Source organism: Nipponia nippon, unplaced genomic scaffold (genome assembly GCF_047370975.1).
Source record: "Nipponia nippon isolate SJK-2023a ecotype South Korea unplaced genomic scaffold, ASM4737097v1 scaffold_7, whole genome shotgun sequence".
Lineage (NCBI taxonomy): Eukaryota > Metazoa > Chordata > Aves > Pelecaniformes > Threskiornithidae > Nipponia > Nipponia nippon.
Genome location: NW_028262391.1, coordinates 36090862 through 36118557, shown reverse-complemented (window position 1 = coordinate 36118557; position 27696 = coordinate 36090862). Strand labels below are relative to the sequence as shown.

Here is a 27696-nt window from a genome sequence, read left to right as displayed (position 1 = left end):
ATTTCCCCATTAAAAAAAACCCTATAAATCACATGCACAATACGGTCAGGTTAACTTTTTTTTTTTTCTGTGGAAAGGTGTCTATTTGAACTGGAAACAGGAAAACATACATTTGCTGAAAATGCCTTAGAATCTGACATTAGATATAGCAAAGCTACTTTTAGAGGACATTAGGCTTAAAGTATTTTTCTTAAGACTGACCAAACAATTGCCATAAATACTCTGACTCACCTGTTTAATATTCTTGGATACTGGACTTGAAACAATACAGTCATCGCTGTCAGTTATTATTGATTCAATGGCATCATTTTCTTGTCTATCATCTTGATCTGAAAAAAAAAAAAAAAAGGAAAAAAATCAATGTAGTTAAAAACCCCTGTATCTGTAGTCCATCTGAGACTTGATGAGAAACCTGATAGCAATATATTTGCTTTTCTAATAAATGAAGTATAAGTGCCAGGTAAATCCTGTCTTCCTTGCAGAAGATTAACACTGGCAAATCAATGACCTTTAAAGTCATGTAAACTGTATTTTTTCCTGATTTGCTAAAAAAATAGTAATGTTTCCCAGATAAAAGTTGATGAGTGGAATGATATAAGACCATTGATGAACTGAAGTACGAACAACAGTTCACTTTATATAAGAATATGGCCTGAATTTGTGGATTTCCTCTGACTACGTTTAACACCATGTACATGTAAACAATGCACTTTATTTAAAAAAAAAAAAAAAAAAAAAAGTTCTGTATGCAGGTGGATTATTTTCTAAAGCATTCAGGTCTTTTTTCACTGGAGCAAGTTACTTATAAACACAACAGAGATTCAACATCATGTTTTTCCAGTTTTTCTGATGAATTCTTATGCAGAAGCTGCAAATAACTGATCATAAAAGTTTTAGCACCCTGCTTGTGCTTTTACTTTAAACTTGGTATTGTGGACTTCGTTTATTTCAATGATAAACAGTTTAAGCTCGGAGGTGGAACAGGATGACCCAGCTTTTATAATCTTTAAATAAATCTGCCTCTAACAACTTTGTGTCACAGATATGATAAGATAAGACGTACTACCCCCCTCACTGAAAGGATTTCCGATATCAGCATTGGCTGTTATCTACAGACAAAAGGAGCATATTCATTAAAATAGTCTTTAGAACAGCATAGTTCTAAGGCAGAATATAAAGACATTTAAAATAGAAGCCAGGTTTCCTTTAATATTTTATGAATCTAGGTCAGATACCAGATTTTTGCATTCAATTACAATAGTGTTTCCATTTGGGAAGAAAATAACACCACCACATCCACCACCCAGCTTCAGCTATAAAGTAGACCAGAATATCATTTCTGTCATGAAGCTTCTCATAATGAGGCAGCTCCCACTGCTAGTAAGAAATGCTTAAGAAAATGGAAAGAGACATAGATTTATTAAGAAAATACAGTTACTTATTCATAAAAATGAATTCTACCTTCTGGGTCCAATTCTTCAGTTATTTCTGTCTCATCTCCAGAGGTAACTGAGCTCTGGTCGGCCAACTGCCCCTCTGACAGATGTGAGAGGTCCTCTTTTTCCTGGTGAATTTCTTCAGCCATCTCCTTCACCTTATTATCTGCTAGCCTTTCTTGTTTACCTTCATGTACCACATGCTATATAAAAATAGATAAACTCACAGTCTTTATAACAGTCACTGAATAGTAAAAGTTACTGAAGTTCAAAACCTGAAGAGTTATGGCTCACATTCATTATACATAGCCTTTAAACAATTATATTGCTTATGCAGTGCAGGAAACAATGAGAAGTTGTCAACTGCAGCAACAAATAATTGATACAGTAGAAAGACAATTCTCGAACGATGTATATTCGTGAAAACATAACTATTATAATCATTTGGTACCTGTCAACATATATACAGCCTGTTAGATTTCCAGATTCATTTATATTTCAGCTCTTTCAGTTCTACAAGGCTCATTTAAAAAAAAAAAAACAAACAACAAAAAAACCAAAAAAACCAAACCCAAACAAACCCACCACCACCTTACTCAGTTGGCACTTTTATAACTTAAATTATACAATATATTCTGTTTCAAAAGCAAACTAAAATAATGTAAAAAAGAATCAGCTTTGCTACAAAATACAAACATGTTATCTAAGGTAACATACCTTTAGTGCATAACTTACTCTGAAGTAATCTTATTCGTTTTTTCTCTTAGAGTACAATTACATAGATTAATACCTCATCAATGGATATAGCATTACAAACATGGCATCTTCCATGGAAATTTGCTGGAGACCTATGGATTATTTATTATCCAACAATTCTCCTCCAGGACTGAATTTTCCACAGACACACTGATGCCTCGCTTCACCTCCCACCCTCAGAATCCATGAGATAACTTTCAGCTCTCCACAGAACACCAGGTTTTCCAAAACTGGACCTGAAGAGTTGGTTCTATTCTAACACACTTGGAGCCGCACAAAGCAAAGAAATGCTAACAAACACTTAAGAGCCTTATTCTAGAAATAAAGGTTATCCTTGAAGTTTTCAAGTCATAGAAAACTGACTTTATGTCTCTTGTGCTCCTCCTTGGCATAGATGATGTGTCATAACCACTGTGTTTTAGACAATGTTTGGCCATTCTTTTTAATTCCTTCAGTGACAGAGTTGCATTTTGTGGATAAAATTTTCAGAGAGACCATACTTTTTGATTATTCTACTTGACCAATACTCTCTGATGTGGTGGAAGGGAGACTTAACTTCTCAATCAAAGCCCCAGATGAGCTTTAAAGTAGAAAAGTGAATGGAAGATAAGAGCCAGTGATTAAATGTTGTGTTACACCACTAGAAACTACAGTTTGCCAATCTGCCACTACTTACTTTCACAACCAATTGGACCATTACAAATTACAATATTGAACGCTTTTATTCTCTTTGGAATGCTACATATTTAGCAATATTCTAAAGTTACTCCATTTCTTCTTCATTCCCCCCTGCTATATAACGGCAATTTTTAGAGGGAAGACAAAATAAACTTCATCCAAACATAGAAGGAAATAAGTAGAGATACTCCTCCCTTTCCAATGGCCAAAAAAAGAAGATTGTCATCACAAGGAATCACTTTTTTCATATTTCAGAGAAGTTTTTGAGATCTTACTTTACCGTTGTTTGATTTTTGATGCATGACTCTGAAGAAATAAGATACACGTGGAATTCAAATGCAACATATTATATAAAACCACAGAACCTGAATAATCTCATACCTCTGAAACACTTAGAACTCTTGAAGTCTTCATCTTCTGTGCAAGTTCCATGTTATTTTCAACAATAGAGCCCTAAGTTACAGGTAAAATAAGGGGAAGCCTTTAATATAATTTAGTAGACAACTAACACCCTAAAGTAGGTATAAATTTACTGGGGGAGAAGCATTTGGACAGAAAATTATGTCCTCCTTTGCTTCTCTGCATCAGCATTACTGCTTCTATCCTCTGCTGTAGCTTCTACCTATGAGGCTGGACAATTCTTACAAATTTTTAGTGGGTCTCCTTTTCCGACAACAACTATTTGCTTTGGCATGTGTCACATAAATATTCAAGAACTAGATTCTCTGCTATTCAGAAAATGAAACAGACTGTTCCTGTACAGTTTTAAGCTGTTGAACTTCCAGTTCTCTTGCACAGACACTCTCTTGCCATTTCACCACGAGATTTAGACATCAGAAAAGCCCCAGCTATTTAATTGTTTAGTTCAAACAGTACTTTTGTCTCTAACAAGACAGTGAGGCTTGGATTTTTAAAACAGCTAGAGGAGCTGCCCAACCAGTAATGAAGACTTCTGATGGAGACCAAATAGCTGTCTCCCTTAGAAAATCCTAGTTTGTGAAAAATTGTCGAACTTTGAGAAGTTACTGTTTGCACAGTTGAAGATATGTTGTGTGTGTAACTATATGGCTAACATTTCAGTTTTCCATATCTAAGCCCTCAAAAGATTTGATTTTACCAACATTTGACTTTTTTTTCTTTTTTTAGGTTAATTAATACAAGAGATTGACTTAATTCTTATTTCTAGTCTATACTGTATGTCTCAAAACAAAGTTCTAGTCATGGTAAACTTCACAATAGCAGAAGAACCTGTGACTTGAAAACTGATGTAAACATTTCAAAAAATAAATCGAATCAAGGCATTTACAAATGGAAAAAAATGATCACAGCTAGTTTTTAATTAATTAATGCAACATAATATTATTAACTAATACTACTACTCATAACCTTTTATAATTAGCTGTTAAAGAACCTACCTTAACTTCCTGGATTTCATTAAAAGCCTATTCTTTGTTCTCTGAAGGCAGATTATTTAAGATCAAATGAAAATTTACACCATACAGCAGATATGTTTGAGTTAGTTCCATGCAGACTCTCCTAGAGTCTGGAAGGATGTACAAATGACAGTGCATCCCAAGTTCAGAAGTGTAATTGTTTTCAGTGTGTATAATATCATCTGATAAACTTGGTTTAAAAGGTGACTCTGAACTGTGTCAAATTGTGTATCTCATTAGCACAACACTCAGGATCTGTTTGGATCAAGCTGGTTTCTGTAGAGCCATTTATATGTCTGTGCAAGTGGTACACTGTACAAAGACACTTTAATTAATAACCCAGAGAGCTGAGAAACACAGTGCAGAGACAGCTGATTGGTCCTTTTGGAATCCACTCTAAGTCTATGGAAGTTGAAGCTTGTAAACTGTGGAGGACAGCAAGCAATTCTAAGGGAGTCACACAAATATCCCTGTATTGGATTCCACACCTATATGCAGTACTGTGCTATCATTCATTGCCTGGGACATCCCAGTCTTGTGCTGCTAAAATAATTAAGTGTTCTCGATTATTAGTTCTACAAATTGTCCATACTGAGACATAAGTAGCCTTTCTTGCTTCAACACGCATGAGCAAAATACTTAAAACTTACTGCCATCTGTGTTGCACTAAGATCCAGAAAAGATACTTTCTTGTCTGCTTGAGCTGCACGCTGCCTTGGTTTGGGTGTTGGTTTCTGTAATAAAACAAATAAAGTTGAAGACCATTTATTGCCATATTCTAACCACCTTATTTTACAGTAAGTTTTGAGGGACCCTAATTTTTCCTCAAAGCCAAATCTAACTGCACTAAATTTAATTCTAAACAGGCAAGATGATGTAGATGTTTGAATTAGCAACCCCCACCAAATGGAGATACCTTTCAGAATTCAGCCAGAAATGGGTATAAAACTCTGCAGAACATCTATGGAATACAACGTGAGTTCCAGATGAGAAATAATTGTAGGACTGAAGTCAGTGGTATCATATATGTGGCAGATTGATTTATTATTATCATTTATGGAGTGTCTGATTTCTTTTCTTGTTCCATAGGCTTACCATATCTTTGACACCTTTCCTCATGCCACTCCCTTTGGAGAATTTTAACACAGAAAAGAGACTAGTAACAGTTGCAAAATTAACAAAATGATCCAGAAATACTTCTGTCATGACATTATAATACAAAAGACAAAAAATAATAACGAAAAAGAGGTTTATTAATCTTCATGCTTTACTCTCTTGATGAAGGTAGAAATTATCCTCCATTTCCACTGATTTTTAAAGACAAAAAAAAATCCCCACGCTACTTTTAATTTATGCGTGATTTTTAAGAAGCTGTTGGGTATCTTAGCACCATGCTCCAGGCACCAGAATAACAAAGAGTGGTGGAGTTACACCTACATATCTGTACATATGGCTTTGGTCTGGCTGCTTGAGAATTCTTTTGGCTCAAAGCTACCCCAACTGACTGAGTTCCATCTGAGTTTCTAAAAGACTACAGAAAAAATAGCTGATTTCATGACTCATAAATTTCAACCATAGCCCTGAAGCTGTACAAGCGTGTGACTACATTTTACGTAGGACATCTACATTGGAAAGAGAATTAATAAGCACTAAATTTATAGGGAAGACATTTAATGTTTGTTATTTCTCCTCCCTTTTCTCCCTGCCCTTTTGGCTAACCAGTTATCTACCATTATAGAAGACTTTAAAAAGTTCTGGACACAAGAAAGATTTCACTTCCCAAAAGAAGTCGAAGATGGTGATTATATGAAGTGTTTGTACTATGCATTATTCTACAGTAAGGACAAATCCTGATCATCAGGGAAGAACTAAATGACCTGCTGTATTAGGTCTTTTATATCTCTTAACTTTTGCGAGTTTGTTAAATTACTTACTGTCACTGATGAAGTAAAAGAAGGAGACATGGCTGGAGTCTGCGTTTTTTCCTCTGCTAGTAATTTAGTTGCCATTGATTTTTCATTTTGAATGTAATTCACTAGGTCTGCAGCCATTGTTGATCCACTTGGTGGTAGGTAGACAAACTTCCATTTTAATTCAACTGTGATGGTACCAGTAGCATGTTTTTCAGAATCCGTTAGTTCAAAAGTACCTGAAAGCAAAATGCAAATCTTGTCTAAATTATCTTATTCTATACATATACAAGGAAATGCAATGCAAAACTGAATAGGATTCAGAAATTAAGTAACTTAATAGTCTTCATTTTAGAAGCTAAATAGTGTCAAAATATTGTGGTTGTAGATCCAAATATATCCAATGTAACACTGTGGACATTCAAAAATACAGGATTTAGAAGGGACTGGATTACTGTGTTGGTTGAAGATGTTCTGTAGGTTTCTCAGATAATCCAATACCAGATAACAAATTCTTATTGACATCTTTCAAAAGATGTAGCTAAAACATTTCCATGTTTTACTAATACTAACTTTTGTTAAAGAAAACGTAAGGGTTTCAAAAACCTGCAAGTTGCTAAATCTTTATCGAAGAAGAAACACCCTAAATTCACTTGCAAATTTTCTCCAATTATCCATTTTATATGGGATAACTACAGAATCATATTTTAAAAGTTTCATTAATGTCTTAGAGTTGACAATGAAATCATCATTAAGCAGCTTTTATATTATAAACACCATGGTAAATTTGTAACTGATATCAACTTGTGGGGAGCAGTTGATGCACTGAAGGCAGGGCTGCTATTCACACAGTAGAAAAACAGGCTGACAGAAACCTCATGAAGTTCCAGAAAAGCAAATGCGAAGTCCTGCATTGGCCCAGGAATAGGCCCAAGTAGCAGTACAGGCCGGGGGTTGACTGGCCACAAGTAGCCTTGCAGAAAAAGCGCTGGTCCTGTTTGATGAAAATAATAGAAGCCAGCCAAGCTGTGTCTTTGCAGCAAAAAATGACAACTGCACCCTGGCCTGTATTAGCAAGAATGCAGTCAAGCAGGTCCAGGGAAGCTTCATACTTTCTCTATTCGACACCTATGAGATGACATCTGGAACACTGTGTCCAGTTTTGGCCTCTCCAGCACAAGACATTGACATTCTGCAGCAGGTCCACTGGAGGGCTACAAAGAGCTTCAGGGCATTGGAGCACATGACATAGAAGAGGCTGAAAGAAGTGATGCGTTCAGCCTTCAGAAGAGGAGGGTCAGAGAGGATCTTATTGCCACCTAATAGGAGGGTGCGGAAAAGACAGAACCAGAGGTGCGCAGCAGGAGGAGGACAGCCAATAGACACAAGTAGGAACATGGGAAATCCCAGCTCTGTAAGGAAAAAGTTCTTATTATGAGGGTGATCAAACATTGGAACCGTTTGACCAGACAGGTACTAGATCTCTGTCCTTTGAGATATTCAAAATTTAACTTGGCAAAGTCCTGAGCAGCTTGCTTTAACTGGGTCAGGAGGTTGGACTAGACCATATCAGGAGTTCCAGTTGACAATGATTCTAAGATTCTAAGTGTAGCTCTTGATCTGGTTTTTTTTTCCCCCCAAAGCGGCTGATTTCTCATGTCCATTTTCTAATTTATTTTAAGCGTACATTAGACAAAACTAGAAAAGGAAACTAATAAGACAAAAAAAGGAAGTCATGCAGAGAAAGAAACCATGTTTTAAATTAGCATATCAGTCCTGAAGAAAAGAAGTAGCAGCAACACCAGAAGAAAAGGAGGTGGGAGAAAGTATGTATATGCCAGGAAACTTTTTATCATTAGAACATAAAAAGGACCAGTAAAAGAAGATATAAAATATTTCCAGGTTACTTTTGAACCAGAAAGAAACACTTGATTTCTTTTTTCAAGAGTTATTTCAAGACACCTACTATTTTTGTTTCACAGGTACCTTGTCAGTTATGACAGCAGTACATTTCTTTCTACCTAATAATGAAAGATACTCATAATACAGTAGTGTGAGAAATATAACTAGTAAATTTGGTAGGCTTCTCAAGGCAAAAAACAGTGGTAAAAACCAGAAGCAGACAGATTACTAAAATGCTAACAAAAAAGAAAACATCCATAATTGATTAGCAATTTTTTAAATTTAGTCAGTGCTACAGTGACACATCATTCTAATTATAATTATTTATCAAATCATAATTATTCCATACCTGGGCCAGTACAGAGAACAAAAAAGGATTTAAAAGACTTTTCATCCTTGTTAGGACCATGATAAATTAATATTTGGATTCCAGGTTCCTTTGATTTAATTTTTTATTTTTTTGCTTATGGATTTTAAAGAAAATATTTACTACTTTCTCTTAAATCTCAGAAAATGTCATGAGGGGAAAAAAAAAAAATCCTATTATTGCAATCCACCCTGTAAGGTACAGGCATCTTGTTCAGATTCATTGCAGTTGATGGATAATCACAAAAACAAAGACCATTTTAAAATTTGAGTTAAAATGCGACAATGCTGGAACATTCTGTTAGTACTGTCTTAGTAAACAAAACAGATATTCAAAACTTTTTCTCCCCGTTGGTCTTTTCTTTCTCTAATGTTTGAAGTTTAATGTTTATATTAAAAAAAATCATTCATCAGTTTCAAAGCTCTCACACAGACTTTTCACTATCCATGACTTATGTAACACCAAGATGCAAAATTTCTTTCCAGGATTTCACTGGAGTCAGATAATAACAGTAGATGAACGATACGAGTTTTTACAATCATAGAATTGTTTAGGTTGGAAAAGGCCTTTAAGATCATCAAGTCCAACCATAAATCTAACACTACCAAGTCCACCACTAAACCATGTCCACCCATCTTTTAAATACCTCCAGGGATGGAGACTCAACCACTTCCCTGGGCAGCCTGGTCCAATGCTTGACAACCCTTTTGGTGAAGGAATTTTTCCTAATATCCAACCTAATCCTCCCCTGGTGCAACGTGAGGCCATTTCCTCTAGCCCAAACACTTGTTACTTGGGAAAAGAGACCGACCCTGACCTCGCTACAATCTTCCTTCAGGTAATTGTAGAGAACGATAAGGTCTCCCCTGAGGCTCCTTTTCTCCAGACTAAACAACCTCAGTTCCCTCAGGTGCTCCTCATAGGACTTGTTCTCTAGACCCTTCACCAGCTTCACTGCCCTTCTTTGGACATGCTCCAGCACCTCAATGTCTTTCTTGTAGTGAGGGGCCCAAAACTAAACACAGTATTCGAGGTGCAGCCTCACCAGTGCTGAGTACAGGGGGACGATCACTGCCCTTGTCCTGCTGGCCACATTATTTCTGATACAAGCCAGGATGCTATTGGCCTTCTTGGCCACCTGAGCACACTGCTGGCTCATATTCAGCTAGCTGTCAAGCAAACACTCCCAGATCCTTTTCCGCCAGGCAGCTTTCCAGCCACTCTTCCCCAAACCTGTAGCATTGCATGGGGTTGTTGTGACCCCAGTGCAGGACCCAGCACTTAGCTTTGTTGAATCTCATGCAATTGGCCTTGGCCTATTGATCCAGCCTTTGCAGATCCCTCTGAAGAGCCTTTCTTTAGTTTGGTTCTTAAAGAGATTTAAAGAGATATGAAACAGGAAGTAAAGATTTTGTTAAATTTAAAGAGGTCTAATTCTTACCTGAGATAGATCTGTCATGTGCTAAAGAAATAAGAGGCACATTGGCTTTCCCTACATAAGCACCTTCTTCTGTTTCACCATCATCAAATACATAAAAGGTTAAGGATTCTGATTTTAGGTATCGGTCTACCTCTGCATTCATTGGCACTTGGAAACACATATGGTCATCTATTTGTGGGTTGTTGCTGCTAGGAATGATGGGAGTATCATGGTCTGCAAAATCAAAGAACTTGTAGACAACATAAGGATTTGGCTGAAGATGTTTTTTTCGGGATTGTAGATTGTTACAACAATTTATTGTGATGTGGAGTTCATTTAAATTGCCATCTGTTGAAGTGCTGACTTGGGCAGTTCTGAGTATCTGCTGCTTTAAATGAAAAAGAAGTTAAATTAAAAACATTAGAATTCTTATGTTGGTGAACCCTAAGAACTATATAAATAGAACAAATAACCGATTATTTCAATGACACTCTAACTACTGTTTAATTTTATATGTCAAAATATTACTTGTTCTATAAATACAATGACATCTCTCTTGGGTTGTTGGTATGAGGAAATAAGAGGTTAATCCTTTCAGGTCTGATTGTTTGCTTTATTCTTCTAAAGTTTTATGATCTACTTGTCATTTGATTATCTACAAATCAGTGAAGATCACAGTTTTAAGACTGATTCGTATCTAGTACCACTTTAAAGTTAAGGATTCTGATCTTGACAGCTATTCTGTGTCAAGAAATTTTTATAACTGTAGTCCCTTTTTTACATGTACTTTTCAATAATTAAAGCTGCACTGCAGATTCCCCTCTTTTTTTCTTCTACATACCTACATAAACAATTTAAAAAAAAAAATTAGAAATCAGCATGTGAAGAGTAATAATAAATGTTTGAAATAAATTTAAAAACTCAATGATATCACAAATTTTTTGAATTATCTATCAGCATGGCTTGTACATACTCTGGAACTCATAGTTGGCAAACTGGAAATATACTTTAATAAAAATTCAAGAATAAGAAGAAAACAAATATTACTATCTTAAATGAGTGATCTCCATCTATATTGATCTCAAAAGGCTCTCCTTTTTTACTGTAATATGTCACAGCTATTTGCATTAATTGTACATAATTATCTTGCTTGTGGAAGCCAGAGTTCTGTCTTCTGGTATATGGGGAAACATGTATCAATTTGATCTTGTGTGATAAAATGTTAAATATTTTGATTAAATAATCTACACTGAAATGCTTAATCAGAAAACCAAACATGACAGTTTAAGTCCTTAACATGCAACCTTAAGACTACTATTCCTGGTTACGTATAGAACTGGAAAAAAAAAAATTTATAGCAGTTTATGTACAGTTCATGTTTCCATGATTTCTGCTGCTATACAGGACAGAAAATTTTATGTGTATGTTTAACTAGTGAAAGCTTACGTTTTGGAACGCACAACTGAAGCTAATTTTGCAGCTGCAGATTGACAGAACCCTTAACATAATGTAACCATCTGCTATAGCTATATGACTTTTAGTTTCTAACATGAAACATTTCTGAAAATTGCAGTGTTTCAAACAGCTCTGTAGAAGCTGTTCTTAATTTCTGCCATTTTTCCTATTTTATTTTCTCCCGTATAATCAGTGTATTTCAGTTGCCATGTTTGAATTTGCAATTTTACAATAATTACAGCAAAACACTGTTCCACATGCCCTACCTTGCAACTGTGTTTGAATTGGTAACACAACTCAAAATAACATAGTCAAAAATAGAGAAACTAAGTAACAGATTTTGGCATTTAACAATGGCCAGATTTCATGAGTTAGTTAAAAATACCTTTGATTCTTTTAAAAATCAGATTTAAAGCAAATGTTACAATGTTATCAAACACGAAGTTATTGTGCCTACGCTGACGTTTAATAGAACTCATACACTAAACATACTTCTCAGATTGTATCATGGAATCCATTGAGATCCTAGTACAATAGAAATTTACATTATGGAATAATATAAAACATTAAAGTTACTTCAGACTTATAGTAATTTAAACAGCTATAGATAAAAAAATTCCCCTTTAAAACTCTAAAGTGTTTTAATTTATACATTTCAATCTGATTGTTTTTATTTCTTAAACAATTGTTAAAGATGTCTGAAAGTCCCTTCTTTTTCTGTGACCTTTATTTAAATGTGATTATACAGTGCATTATATTATCAAAATTCTCTTCATTATCCAGCTAAAAAAAAAATACTCATAATACTCAAACATTAAGAACTTTTGAGACCTTTCTGAACAACCACTTCATCTGTTATGCTGATCTGACACCCAGTCGGTTTAACATTCCTGAACACCGTACTGGAACAAAATGTTAACAAAATCTGGCACTTACAGGTTAAAAAATAATAAATATAATAATTTCAAATATTCTAGGTTCAATTTCAATAAAAATACATAACTGAAGTTTAAGGCTTTGCCTCTTCAGTAAAGCTATAATTCAACTGGTTCTTTCTCTGTATGAAAAACATGCCATTCAACTGCTAAAGATATTTTCCAGTTCAAGAACCTTTAACTTTGTTAACCTGGAACATTTCAAGACTTGAAGTAAACTATCTGAACTGAAAAAGTAATGTTGAACAGTTTATTCTATCAAAACTATGAAGTACAAACCCAAACATACCTGAGATGGTTGTTCACGTTCCCTAAAATTTGATGTTATATACCCCAGAGCCTTTGACCTCTCTTTGTAGAGACTAATAGCTTGATCCATAGGAACTCTTAACCTGATCCAGTATTCTACAGTACCATAATTTTGAATGTTTCCTTTGATTCCTAAGGAATAAATACATACGGGATTGCATTAATTTTCTTTTCAACATTAAAGTACTTAAGTCAAAACCAGGAAACGCCACAAATTAAAGATTAGTTATCTTGTGACTATGCATTATGACAGTGTTTGTGACATGAGATGTGCAGTTCATATTAGAAACAGAAACAACTCCTCTGGCTCTACATGTATGATCCGAAACTGAAACATGACCATTTTTCATGTTGTAATCTGCAATATTTACTGTCCAAGCTATACAGTCAAATCAACTTCATTATTTTAATCTCTTTCAGGCAAATACAGCCTAGGACAGTTTTGCATGTCAAAAGTTGGAAATGTCCCATAAAGTGGTATGCAGTTTAAATTACTGGCAAAAATACCACTTTATAATGGCTTATTAAACCAGATTTTTGACAAAAGCAGGCAGTTAGAGGTCTCTGAATATACTGATCTGAGAAAACACTTTGAAAAGAACAAGCAAGCAGCACAGAATATTATGCACTTGTTAAAAAAAGGCTTGTCCGGGATATCTTAAACTTATTTTAAAACAATGAATTAAATTAAAAGGAAAAAAATTACACAAAACCTAAACCAACTTCCCCATAGATTATGCTACTATATGAAATATTATTAACTGTAATCACCATCACTTGCACCTTTTTGATGCCTTACAACTATTATCTGAAGACCTCTGACTTACCAGTTTAAATTACAGCCACTGTAGCCATTTCTTCCTTTATTTACTGATAAGGAATGAGGGGATATATTTATGACATTTGGGCCAGACATAAAGCACTGATGTTTGGTAGTCTTATAAGGCAGAAATGTTTTTGTTTTTAATGCATATTCTGCCAAACAGAAATTGCATATGCAAAAGTAGAATTCAGTTTCATTTAAATGTATTACAAGACTTCCCTGAAATTGCTGTATGTTTCACAGTTGAAATAAGTAAGGTCCCCTTGTACCAGTAACAGTCTGAGAGGATGAAAGAAACTTGCATTAAACAACTAAAGCAGAATTAACAATATAAAAAATAAAGCAAAATGAAAAAGAATATCAGTCTTATTTTAAAATATCTTCTCTACAGTGTTCATAGAGAAATTCTAACATATGAATAGTACTACAATGCAATCAAGTACACTGCTCTACTACTTTTCTCCATGTTGTTTTTGTATAATTTTGTTGAGTAAGGTGATACTATCTTTTATTAAAATTCTTTACATGTGTAGTAGTAACACTTTGCAAGTAACCTTTATACAAGACAAAGAATCACTTGCTATTTTCAGACAAGATTCTCTAATGCCATTTCCAGCATGTCACATACTTCTAATGTCATGTACTTCAGGATCACTGTATTAACACCATCTTTGTCCTCAGCCATTATGGGTAAAATCGCACATTCAGAGCTTCCCCCCAACTGTTGGTAGAATCACCAGAACATGCTGCACATCCAACAGGAAATATCATGTTGTGTAAAGCTTTTTTTTTTTCTTTTGAAATAGCAATACACGAATTCATTGCTGGCCAAACATACATTACTTAATTGTCATTTACAATACTGCATCGAACAATACTTTTTGATATGTTAATTACCAAGTAAATTTGCTGTGCTGTAGATCTTCCCATTGTTTTCCAAGATTTGATGGAACTTCAGTTGACATGCAGCAACTGTTTCATAATCTGTGCCATATGCATGATGAAGCTCAAGTGTGATACTGTTTTGCTGTATATAGTGCAAGAAGCAGTCATCAGCCTGCACAAGGTACTGAGAAGTGAAGTCATATGATGGGGTATACCCATAAACTACTGGGGTTGTCTGAATTTCGAAGTCATAGAATGCATAAGTACAAAAAGTTGCAGGTTCTTGGTCACCAAAAGCATGCATAGCTCCAGAAGAGAAAATCACTTTGCTGATATGAATTTCAAAAAGGTTCTCTCCTTTTTCTAAATGTAAAGTTTCATCAAATTCATCCACTGGATCACCTGGCAATATTTCTGGTCTGGATTTATGCGGTTTTGTACCATAGACGATATCTCTTAGTTGGGCTGCAACAAATACAATAAAATAGAGCTACAATATGACCATCTTGTTTAAAAATCAAATATAATTGATGACTAATTAGAGAGGAAAAAAGCATAAGTCAATTATATTAACCATGTTACTTCCTTAAAGGTGTTACCAAAAAAGAAATCACCCATTTAAAATCACACATCTAATGCTCATTTAGCACACTGACAACAATCAAAAATACCTCCACAATGGAGCTGCTGCAATATACATAAAAACAGACACAGGCCCCTAACAGTTAATAACAGATTACAAGGGAGTTAACAAGCAAAAATTTGTAAGTCTCATGCAATGATCAAAATACGTATCACTATGCAAATGTAGCAGAGACTTAAGATACATGTTTTTGTAGGACTGAACTAAATTTGCCAGGGAAAGAAGGAATACATCTGAATTTTAACCTCTGTAATATGCTGAGTGGACAGAACCATCAGCAAAGACCTTTACATGTTGCCTGGCCTCACAGGTGGTAAATGGTGAACAAATGCTTACAGAATTAGAACATAAATCATCATGCAGTCCTTTAGTAGAGGGGGTGCAACTTGGAGACAAAACATGAAAATTGTTACGACATTGGAGTTTGTAAGGTATCCTATTTCAGGCTTCCTATGCACCTTTTACACACTGAAGCCATTAAAACAGCATTTTAAATTCATCATATTGAAATATTTCAAAGGTATATTATACCATGACTTTGGGATTTTTAGCAACACATAAAATGACTATGTAATTATAGGAAGCAAAATAAAAGGTTGACCATAAATGTATGATTTATTTAAAAAAAAAAAAAAGTATCTAAGTTTGGTAGTTTTATTCTTATTCAGCAATAGCTGCAGCATAAACTGCTTTGTTGAATTGTGTTTGATTAATAACTTTATCATTTAAGTCAATGAAACAGCACACAGATAATTTTCCATGAAAGAACTGACCTTCCTACTAGTTTTAGGAATGGAAAAGTGTTTCAACTGAAGAACTAATTTACAACAATAATTTGCAAGAGATAAAATAAAATAAAAAAAAAAATTTAGAGAAGATATACTTTAAAGATACCTTCTAGTTTCCTGATGCGTGCAGCTCTAATATCAAGAAGATGGACGTACTGTTCCAGTTTTAACTCATAGTCTTTCTGTAGACTTTCCATCTTTTGTGTCACTGCTTCTACTTCAGTCTGAAAAAAATTTGCATGTAAAAAAGACTTTTGAGGCTTGTCTGCATTGATGCTACACATGTTTTTGGCTACAAATTAAAATACAGTAAGATTTGAGGAAAGAACATTTAGAGTATACAAAAATAGCAGCAATTTTTAATTCAGCAATAAGGCAATCATTTCGAATTTCAGCAAAATCTAAAAACATTATTAAGAAAAACAGACTAGCTATTCTTTCAGGACAATGTTCCTAATAGTTTCGTTAATGATTTTGTTATTTTAAACTTAGATTAATTGAATGAAAAGGCAAAATATGAACTGCAATAATCCAGCACAAGAGAGTAAAAGCAGAGTGCTGTGGAAAAGGAAGCTTATTTGATAAGTACACTTAGTATTTTTCCTGTGAGGACCTGATAAGAGCTCAGAGAGAATCCCAAGAAGGCATGGTTTGAGGGCTCTGATCAGGGCAAGTTAAAAGACTAAAGTTATAGTCATTTGCATCTCACGCTTTTTAAATAAGACTTTCAACAACAGCAAATCTTATGTTAGGTTACCTATAAACAGACTGGCTTTGTTGCTGAATTTGCAAGTCTTAATTATGACAAGTTCCAGCGCTACAAATGTTAAAATCTTATTATCAGGTTATTTTCCACTGTGAGTAGAGTTTAGTACCTGGTAATCTTTGTTAATTTTGTGCTGCACAATTAACATATTCCTTGTCTTTTCAAGTTCTTGAACTGTTTCCGCGTGTGTTAATTGCAGCTCCCGCATGGAATGTTCTAAATCTTTATGGATATCATCATCTACTTTTTCCAAAAACATAAGGTCCCCATTCTTCTGCTGCTTTCGAACCTGGAGCAAATTTGAAAAATTACTAGAACAAACTTTTGCAAAATATTTGTATGTATTTGTGTCTGGTTAAATGTAACACTGGGATATATTTTTGCAACAACAATAAGATAGTAAGCATAACGTTGTAAATTTCGAGCATGTGGTAACACAAAAAAATAGGAATGAGGTAGACCGGTAAGTATCAGGATTGTATTCAGTAACGTAATCTCGTGATTATCAGGAACCGATTAAAATGTATGAGATATTCAAGAAGTAATCACTCCTGCCTATCCAATGAAAATAAAAAAACATTAATATATTTCCCTTTTATATAATTAATAATCCTGCTTTAGTGAATGTACAAAACCTGAATTATTATTCTCAAGTCTACATTGCTTCCGTTATTAACACTGGGGTTTTAAATTTCATCTAGGATTTTTTGTTTTGTTTTGTGTTTTTTCTTGCCTTTTCTTTCTTTTTTTCATTATCATTATAGAAGTAGCAGAAGAAGATGCTATTTACAGTAAACCCTTCCTCAAGAAAAAAAAACGTAAGTCACTGGAACAGTGGAAACATAATGCAAACTTATTTTTTCATTGATTTCTTTCCCCCACCCCCACTTCATTTTCAATTTCCCTGTAAACAATAAAATTACAACTTTTCTGCAAGAGAAAAAAATAGAACATCTTCTGGGTATTTTTGTTTTTCTGTTTTAATAAACAAAGAGAAGTTGCTAAGCATCGCTGTATCACATTTTAGAACTTCCATGCTTATAGTACACTCCCATAAATTACAGAATTAATAAACAAAAATGTTTTCTAATAAACATTCTAGGAAGAACAAGATGGCATGATGAGCCATTTAACTGAGAAAAAATAAGTTTTTTAAATAAAATGCTTGTGAATCTGGTTTAATTCACTTTTGATGTTATAATGAATTATCTACATAACTCTAGATTTCATCCTGGCAATTTTTTTTAATTTCCCTTCTGCTTCCCTGTAACTGAAAAATGACAAAAGCACACATACGAGCTTGAAGCATTAACTACTAAAAGATGCACAAATAATTCAGTCCTTGAAAATCCCAGGCGTTGTGTAGAGAACGTGTAATGGTCAACCAAGGCTTTAAAAAAAAAAGAAAAAAGAAAAAAAAAAAGAAAAGAAGAAATGCAAAATATGTAGAATCATAGAATGGTTTGGGTTGGAAGGGACCTTAAAGACCACCTAGTACCAACCCCCCATATGCTTTGAAAGTTACCTTTATAAGCAAGAGGGCTTCACTGAGTTCTGCCACATCAATATCACTTTCCTGAAACAGAAATACTTAATGAAAAGGTGTTATCAGATGTGAATGAATATCGAAGAAATACATTCAGAATAACAAGCTGCATTCTCACTAGACATGACATTTTGCTTGATATCATGAATAAATAAACATTGTTATATTTCTGTATTCTTTTACTTTCAGGAAGTATTTGCAATATGCATAGAACATACAATTTTTTTTTGCTCATATTCTAAACAGAAATAGAGTTCACCTTGGTCAAAAACTTCATGTGATTTTTCAGTTCATCTAGTTGTTGCTTATGTTCCAGGTAGCATAACTGCAGGTCTTTGTTCTCTTGCATCAGCTTTTCCTTTTGGTCTTAACATAGAAAAAGAACAAAATATTCTACTTAATTCAACTTAATTATAGAAATTATAAAATTGCTTTTTCATATTAACTTATGCATGAAAATTTCATTTTAAAATGTAGAAACTACTTTATTTTGTATAGGGAAATCTTTGGTATTAACAAACAGAGAGGGATAGAAAACTACTCTTTGATCTGGTATAGCTGTATGGATTAAAAAAGCAAAACATTCTTACTTTCATTAAAAGGGAACCTACAGCATCAAAAATCTACACTTGCGTATTTCAAAATAGATAGATATGCCCAACTAAGTACAGCTTTCTGTTTTGGGAGGAGGGAGGAAAGAGGGGAATAGAGAGGACATAAAACTCTTTGTCAATCTGAATGACTGAACACCATTAAAGTTATCAGTAGAAGGTTACACAGATACCCACTAACGCATAGCTACATCCACAATGATTTCTCAATAAGATGTGAGAAAAAAACTTAAGGATTAGGCAAAATGATTTAGTTATAACAACACACCTTCTTTCACATGGAAAAGTTTTAAAAGCAAGCTTTTCTCAAAATCATTGAGGTTTCTAAGGAACAAAAGTACTCTCTCATTCTCCTCCCCTGGCCAAACTCATTATTCTCTTGATAACAGTGTTTTTTCTCCTTCCATTTTCTTCCTGTGTTTTTTTGAAAGTCCCAAAGTTATATTCTCATACCATGTACTTAAATCCTATGAATTCAAATCTTGGGTCAGAATGATACAAATGTTAACTTTGTCAACCTGATGTGCAGGTACTAGCCTTTGTAATTCCCATCTGCACTCGTGCGAGTTGATTAGTAAAACATCACATACTTAGTTGAGAATATATTCTACTGCTTTCAGCAAAATAGTCCAAAATATTTTTTTAATGCTGGAATCTTTTCTGTTGACCCTCAGGGCATGATGCACAAGCTAGCTATTTTTACAGAATAGCTTTTCAGTTTAGAAGCTTGAACTCAGCACGAAACAGGTGGCTGAGATGCTAGTCTCAAGGGTTTTGAAATGTTTCAAAAATTGACATCAGGTTAGTTTTAATTTTGCAGAGTTTATATATCAAATGACATCTTCACTAAAAATTAATCATCTGTAATGCCATTGCTCCTATACACAGTAGTCGCACTCATGTATGTGTTGGGACTCCACAAGAGTCACTTTCAATTCAAACACATAAACACCAGTAAGGTTTTAATTCTCTGCAGTTATGATGAAAATGTAACACATTTGTGCAACTGAGAAGAAAATATAATTAGAAACACTAAGGGCTAAAAAATAGGAAGCAAATAAGAAAACAATTAAAATAAGCCTTGCGAATGGGCAGAGAAGGCAGGCCTTCATAAAACATGATGAAACACTTATCAGCAATTGAGTCTTCTGGACTCTCCCAAATAATAAACCCAAAGGACCCATATCTGTTGGGAGGTCTCCCACAGAGAAAAAGGGCCCCTCATGCTGATGTTGCTTCTTTTCCCTACAATATAAACTGAGATCTGAACTGGCACTTTTTCCAGGGATAAGGAGACAAGATATCCCTTCTCAAGTACTTCTATCTCATTGTCATGAATTTTCTAACAAGAGCAGCAAGCTTAGTCCACTCTTTTTCTAACACGAACCCCAGTGAAGTTTTTGTACACATTTTTAATATTCATTTACACTTGCTGCTTAAAAAGTTAACTTCAAAACTGTAAATCATATATAGAAAGGAAACTAGCTTTTGTTCAAATTGAGGCAATTTCAACAGCTTGTTGAATGAAAATGGGCCAATCTGTCAATAGCACAGCTCAGTCTACCTTAGCACTGTCCATCTTGCCTCTTCAGATTCTCAACAGGCTGTGTTTCTATGATCCCAACCAAAGATAAAAATGCAAGACATGCAGGGAAAGAGGCACGAGGAAAGGGAATACTTCCACAATAGCCTTTAGGGAACAGAAGTGACAGGAGGGTCCTGCCATTCAGTTTTCCCATACAACAACACTGTTTTTCATCAGGAGCTACTCAAACTCTATTGGTTGTTTCCACTTATAATACTATCAGCACTGATTGGAGCACACTTGGATCAGGGTTGGTGCTGCATGCTGGCTGCTGCTTAGCTTGCTTGCTCATTTAATTTAACCCAAAAGCTGCAACTGAAGGGGAAGAAGAGGGGGGAGGGAAGAGGTGATTCTCACACCATTGGTGACCACATCCCACAAGAACACATCATCACAACAATATAAGGGTTTTCAGTAGCAAAGCTATGACAGTTAGAGCACAAGAAAGAGGGAAAACACTGCCCCGGAAGCTTTGGAAAACACTGCCACACCAGCTTGCAAGAAAGGCTACAGAGCCACGAGTGGAAGCAGACTACAGAGTTGCAGATAGTCGTCTGTGTTGATAAGGGCCTTATAAGACATCTAAGGGACTGTGCAATACTACTCTTCTCAGCTGTAATCAAAATACATACTGTGCCAATATATGCAATCCCATTCAAAATCAGAATTTGAATAAACTTGCATGGGTGTCTTCCACATTAAATATTTGTACATATTCGCAAAACATGAAAATAATTAGAATCTTAATCAGCAAAAGCCTCCACATTTGTTCACCTCCTACATGAATTCACAGAAAGAGTTCTTATAGACCAGCCACTACCAACCAGGTAAGCAGGGGAGAAGAAAACTGTCACTGTCTTTCCCTGTAAATAAAAAGTACGTGCTTCCAAGACAACTGAGACCTATTTTGCTTACTATCCCATAATCTACCTACCTAATTTACATGTACAAGAGCACCTATCCTCCCCCTTTTCCCTGCCAAACCCTCTATTTGTCTAGGTCCAATTTAGAGCAACAGGATTGCCTTCTTTATTAGCCCATGGAACAAAACTGGAACTGCATTTATGCTGATTTTTTTTTGGTAGTTTTATGGACAGAAGAACAATATTTACTCGTATATTTCACATGTCAGCTTTTACTGACACAGAACAAATATTTGCCCATTAAGACAACTGTAAAAAAAACTTGAGTTAGTAAATAGTGTACTCTGTAAAACAGTACTATAACTATGAACAACAAATGCAGCAAGACATGAGATTATATTAATGAAAAACAGAAGTTATTTAGACAGAAATATTACCAAGTAGAGACATACACTGTATGAATTCATGAGATAAGTGACACCAATCCTTGGTATACTAATTGTTTCAACTTAGATTTTGTATTAGCTTATCTCAGCCTTTTAAGACTTGCACGAAACAACACTGTCAGGAAGATACAATGAATGTGAACCAAAGAGCTATTCTAATTTATGGCTGAGAATCTGGGAGACATTGAAAAGACAAGAAACACAAGAATAAATGACTAAGGGAAACGGGGCAGGGGGAAGTGTGATAAAACATCTGCAAATACCATATTCTTAAAAAAAAAGGGGGGGGGGGCAAACATAGTCACAATGTGAAATAAGTTATTCTGTTTTCTGTTTAAATGTATTTCTTCTAAGTATTACAAAACACATTATGAAGTTATGGACAGAAAAATACTACTAAAAAATCCAGATCCAAATTACATCATCACTAAAATAGAAATACTGAAGGAGGACATGGAAAAAGGCAAGATGATGTTAATCTCCTGTAGCATTAAGAATTTTCAAGATTTTATTTATTTTAACCTTTTTCTTAGTCCTGGAAAAGAAGTTTTGAAAAAAGATTCATATGCCAAACTACAAAGGGTAGACAAGACGCTATTTCTACACTAGTTCCAGGCAGTAGATTAAGACAAACAGTACTTCAGTTCTGCTGAACTTAAAAAAGGGGTGTGCAGCAAAGGCAGATACTCTGAAGTATGTAATTAAAGAAACTTATGCTGCCTGAGTTTTGTAATCAAATCCTAGATACATAGGCCTTGAAGGATATTACCATATCTACTCAAGCTGCAGCAAGTTCAATTCAATAGAAATTGGAAGTGTAATAACCTGGTGATCCAGTTTAAGAGCACAACAAGCTATTAAGTGCCTGTCTGGAAAGGGGTGGTAAAGACTTGCCACTTAAACATAATGCCTGCAGGAAGGACAGAAGATGGAAGGCGTTGCCTGATTTTCCACATTCAACTCAACCACATAATAGTATGGCCCATAACATTTTAATGCTCTTAATATCACTTTAAATTTTCAATTGCATAATCAACTGTCTCTAACTGTCAATACATCATAACTTCATATTATTGCAGCTTAAGGCATCTTATTTATTTTAGTATCGCTTAAGGCTAATTTTGCAAACACTTGCTGTGATCAAATAAAATGTTTGAATATTTAATCTGGTATTTGAAGTCAGTAGAGCTACTCAGAATCTTAACGGTAAGCGCATGCTGAACTTGAGCCATAATCATAAAAAGAATTATTCACAACAAGTTGGCCCACTTCATTCCATTAGATTGTTAACAGAAATACACCTTTTAAATAAACATACTTGAAGAATCAACTCTAGTTTACTTCCTGCCTGTGCTCTTGTTTTGTAAACTTTATGTTGCCACAGTATATCACAGTATTGAGATAAAAAAAGAAAAGATTGTAAGGTCTTAAAGACTCACTGAGAAGTTGTCCTACAGCATGGGAAAAACACATATGAAACAATCTCTTCAGCAGATTAGAAGAAAACTGTATTATTGTAAACATACATAGCTGTAAATAAAAAATAATATATACTGAAAATATTAAAAAATTCTGAATTCACAAAGTTGAAAGACAATAAGCCATCTTCAAGGGCCTACATAGGCTTCACACAACTTTGTACAGTAAAAGTTAGAATAGTGGTTTATAATTTGAGAGAGACTGTCAGATGGCCCTCTTTTTCCATAAGACTTTTCAATGTAGAGGACAGGAGAAATACAGAATAAAGAGTAAATATGAACCCAACAGATGAGGAATGAAGGCAGCTGGAGTTATATGATCCTCATTCAGCACGTAAGCTGTATTGGGTCATTTTTTTTACTTCATAGCTAGTCATAACTTAAGCATAGCATTCAAACATACACTTAAAAGGGAGCTCTGAAATCACCAACAACAGAAACTACACTTTTCTGGGCAATATACCTGAACGCCAACACAGGAGAATCTCACATCATGAGAAAATGACAGTTATTTCAGAAATATACCTCTTTCTACTTTGATCTTGTCAAGGATTTCATTTTTGTCTGCTAAATCAGATTTGATAGCAGTCTCTAGTTTAGCAATTTGCAGTTTCAGTTGCTGTTCCTTTAATATCCATTGCTGTTCATGGGTCATACTGAAGACACTGCAATAAAACATGTGGCATGTGAAAAACTTTTAGAAATGAACTTCAACAGAAAATAATAAAGAAAAAAGCTTTTAGTGGCACAGAGACCACTGTCATCATGTCTTAGGAATTAAGTAAACATATGCTGGTCTGCTGCTGTTGAAACCAAGGCGCCTTTCTCAGGCTGCGGTTAAAAAACATGAAAGAGTTTGTGGGATGAGCAAAGGAACTGGCCTTAATTTAGAGCTCCAAAGTCAGAAAAGTTGGCAGCATGCAACATTTGTGGGACTAGAAAAGGAATTCAGATGCATATCCCAGAGTAATCCACAACTCCAAACCTCAGCAACTGACAACTGACAAAACCATTCTTTCCGCATACAAAACCTCTTAATGTAGAGAACTGGGATCACCCACCTGATTTCTTTTAAATCTGTGAAACATGCAGAGCCTAAAGTCAGTTGCCCGTTCAAAGAAATGTTGACCACAAAGTGACAACAGTTTTCTTATACTGTAAAACAACAATTCTGATGCTGATTAAGAAGCACATATAAAGTAATCTTTCTCCTACTTTAAGAAATAAAAAACAGACGTGGGCAAAGAAATTAGAATAACTATTTTGCCTGTAACACATTATTTACTTGTAAATTACTGATCTACGTGCAATAAGGACTGCAGGGACAGAGAATGAGAACTGCTGAAACCACAACAAAATGTGTAACTCAGATTGAAACAAAATTAAGTACATTATATAATTTACAGTATAATTCCCAGTAGGTAAAAAGACAAAGCAATGCAATGTGCTTTCCCATAATTTAGACAGTGAGTACTACAGTCTTCATATTATTATTCAATACGTGCGTTCTCATTGACTGGAAAAATGTCCTTCATCTTAACCGATCATAAATCAGTTTATTCACTTTTGTATTCTGTGAGAAATCTGAAATTGTAGGGTTTTTTTTAAACAGAAAAGTCCGTTCCTCAACTCTTCACTTTGGTGAAGCTCACCAGTTAAAAAAGTCATTTTTTACATACGTAAATGTATAAAAATATCTTCTGATATTTATCTATTTATCAATCTATCTCTCCCAGAGATCTATGTTACAAAAGCCTCAACCAAAAAAAAACACAAGAGGAGAATAAAGAAGGGAAGGGACAGCCCACATAGCTTCGAAGACTGCACATGCTGACTGAAAGAAAACTGCCACTACATAAAGTGGTTCTGAGTACATATAAGTGCATTTATATCTAATACATTTGAAGAATGACCTTAAGATTAAAGAAAAAGAAAATATAGCATGAATTGTAGACTCTAAAGTATATGGCAAGAGTTTATATTCTTGGTTTGTGATCTTCATAAAAACAGTTCTCTCTGTATTTTGTCTTTTTCTCACACTATATCTACGCCACCTATTTACACAGTTCTCTAGGCATATACCATCTTATAGGGTGACAGAGTGTCTTTTATAGCATGGATGAACGTAAGCAATGCTTCTAAGTCCTACAGTAATATATACTTCACTCTGCTATAATTTTGAAGATAATATGGAGTGAATATAATGCACAGAACCCACAATCATTTCTATAATACTGCATAGGTACAGAAGAGACACAGTGTGTTCTATAATTGCTTAGATTTATCACTATTCCAAGTTTGATTGGCTCCCATAAGGAAAGAATAAATCTTAGCAAGAAAAGATATCAAATACCCTTAGTTTTCACACTTCTGAAAATGTTTTCAAGTTTTAATAACCATGATATCTAGTTATATGTGCGTTCGTTATCTTTAGGTATAATTACTTCACATAAAGATGTAGCTACACATTATTTCAGTTTTTCAAAAGACTATGCTGGCAGAAAAATAATTAATTATGAGAGTAATTCAGAATTTAGATGTTTAAATGAAGAACAATTTAGAAGACAGGTTCTATCCAAGCCTATGTAATGCTAATGTTTAAGTCAGTTTGAATTGAGTCCACTTCTGTCGCTTTCTTCCTTTGAATTTTAAGATTACTTTTACTTGAACTTATGTGGAATTTCTTTCACATTTACCGTATTTCACTGGAGTTGAAGCCATCTGGGTAACTATAAATGGTCAACCACATCTGGCACCGTTTCCTTTGGAGGGAGTTTAAGCATTGCTAGATTTGCACTACAAGGTCATATGAAAACAATTCCTCCAAACCTTTTATCCAAACGAATTGTTTTCTTGGATACTGACTAAATAATAAGAGTCAACTGACAAAATCATACTTGTTCTTTGTAAATTTTTCATATCCAGTTCTGCAGTCTTGGCTTTGGAAAAATTCCCATCAACTTCAAGTGAATTTCCAAAAAAGTAACATTAGCAAAGAATGGGTTCACGTCTCTTCTCTTCCATTAAAAAAAAAAAAGGAAATATTTATTAATTATCTGGCACCTGTGGACACCAGCCTATCAACTGCTAGCAACAGGTAAGCTGTAGTAAAGTTGCATTGTTCAAATGGGCAACAGAAGAAGCTGGCCATTAAACAGTAGTTATAATGAAACGATCCTTTTCTCTTTCTAATTTCTTGTTACCTATATTAACATGGAATGATGAAACATGAATCAAAGTTTAAATGGGAGTATATGAAAAGACAGTTCATTTTAGGGAAAAGAAAAGCCATATTGTAGATTACTGGGTTATGAGAGAACCATATTTAAATTTATCTAGTTAAACATCTTTTTAAGTTATCCCACTATGATTTAAATAGAACAGAAAATTTCAAGGCAAGACTGTAAGTTGATTTGCTAGTAAGAGTTATTTCTCTGCATAATGATAGATTAGGAAAAAAATCATAATCAGAAATATTTATAACATGATCAGACTTTGGAGGAATCTACAATGAATTTAAGCAAGAGACAACTGAACAACTGCCCCTATACAAAACTCTAAATATTGTGTTTATACAATTGTTACATCTCATATGTAAAAAAATGTTTTAAGCTATTTGTACTTACAGTTTTTTACTACCATAATTTTTAATTTCACTGTAGGAAGTACAAAAAGTAGAACACATATTGTATGAATACTATAAACCACATTTGATATCACTCACATTGTGTTTACTCATTGGTGGTTTTTTTGAAAGACATCACATTGACAAACCAAACAAACTTTAACAGGATAAATAATTTTGATATGAGAAAAGACTTCAAGCATTTTACCTACTTTCTGAGGCAATTATTAGCTCTAGGAAATTTCTTTTATTTTTCTAACCCTCTTCAGTGTAAAAGACCACATGGTTTCACAATAAAAGAAAAGTTAATTTGAAGGTCATTTTTTCCTTTAATATGCTTGTGTCAATTGACTATAATGACTTCTTTTCTGTACCAGAGAATTTCTGAATCATATCTGGCAATGTATTTTCATTTTCACTGTAAGCACTGCTGATACAATTTATCAACTCATTACATATAGGAACCTTTGTAAAAACTCACATGGGCCTATACAAAAACTTCAAGTACCACCAGTACAAGTGAAATGGTAGCTATTACCGAAACAAACATACCACCCCTCAAAAATAAACACTGGAGAAGCTGTCAAATATCAGACTTTATATAGGTCCACTGAGAAGTGCTGGAAGAATTTGTACAAAAAGTTCAAACACCATTTTTCCCCAAATTAAATAAAATAAAATAAACCCAAAAGAATATATGTCCACCCAGATGTATTCTTCTTTCAACAATAACCCTAAAAAAAATTATTAGAAATTCAAAGAAGAACTTTTTGCATTGATGTTCAAAATAAAGTGACTTCTACTTATTTTTTAATTAGATTTTTAAAGAGAAGTAATCTACTATTTCAAGAATATTAGAATAAGTATGGAAGCTGCTCTGTTTCAACAGAACAGATGAAATACAGACAGAACACCATAAAAGTTTCCATGTACACTTACTGATATAATGAACTGTAGCATGAATATATTTACATGTGTGCACAAACACACAATATGCATATGCACATTCAAGCACACAGTATATGAAGACCTATTA

General features: G+C 34.4%; 1 protein-coding gene across 7 annotated transcripts in view; it reads right to left on the bottom strand.

Annotated features, from left to right (window-relative positions):
• The window catches only part of RPGRIP1L (RPGRIP1 like), an 85368-nt gene that overhangs the window by 32123 nt on the left and 25549 nt on the right, over positions 1-27696 (bottom strand). For all 7 annotated transcript variants that reach the window (XM_087740137.1, XM_087740139.1, XM_087740141.1 and 4 more), the window contains exons 10-22: positions 23561-23700; positions 18312-18418; positions 18032-18082; positions 16616-16795; positions 15847-15964; positions 14322-14774; positions 12582-12733; positions 9924-10290; positions 6238-6452; positions 4954-5037; positions 3252-3323; positions 1462-1639; positions 232-329 (exon numbers count right to left, since the gene is read on the bottom strand). In XM_087740137.1, coding sequence (XP_087596263.1) covers positions 232-329; positions 1462-1639; positions 3252-3323; positions 4954-5037; positions 6238-6452; positions 9924-10290; positions 12582-12733; positions 14322-14774; positions 15847-15964; positions 16616-16795; positions 18032-18082; positions 18312-18418; positions 23561-23700 — 2215 coding nt within the window. The remainder of the gene's footprint in view (positions 1-231; positions 330-1461; positions 1640-3251; positions 3324-4953; positions 5038-6237; positions 6453-9923; positions 10291-12581; positions 12734-14321; positions 14775-15846; positions 15965-16615; positions 16796-18031; positions 18083-18311; positions 18419-23560; positions 23701-27696) is intronic.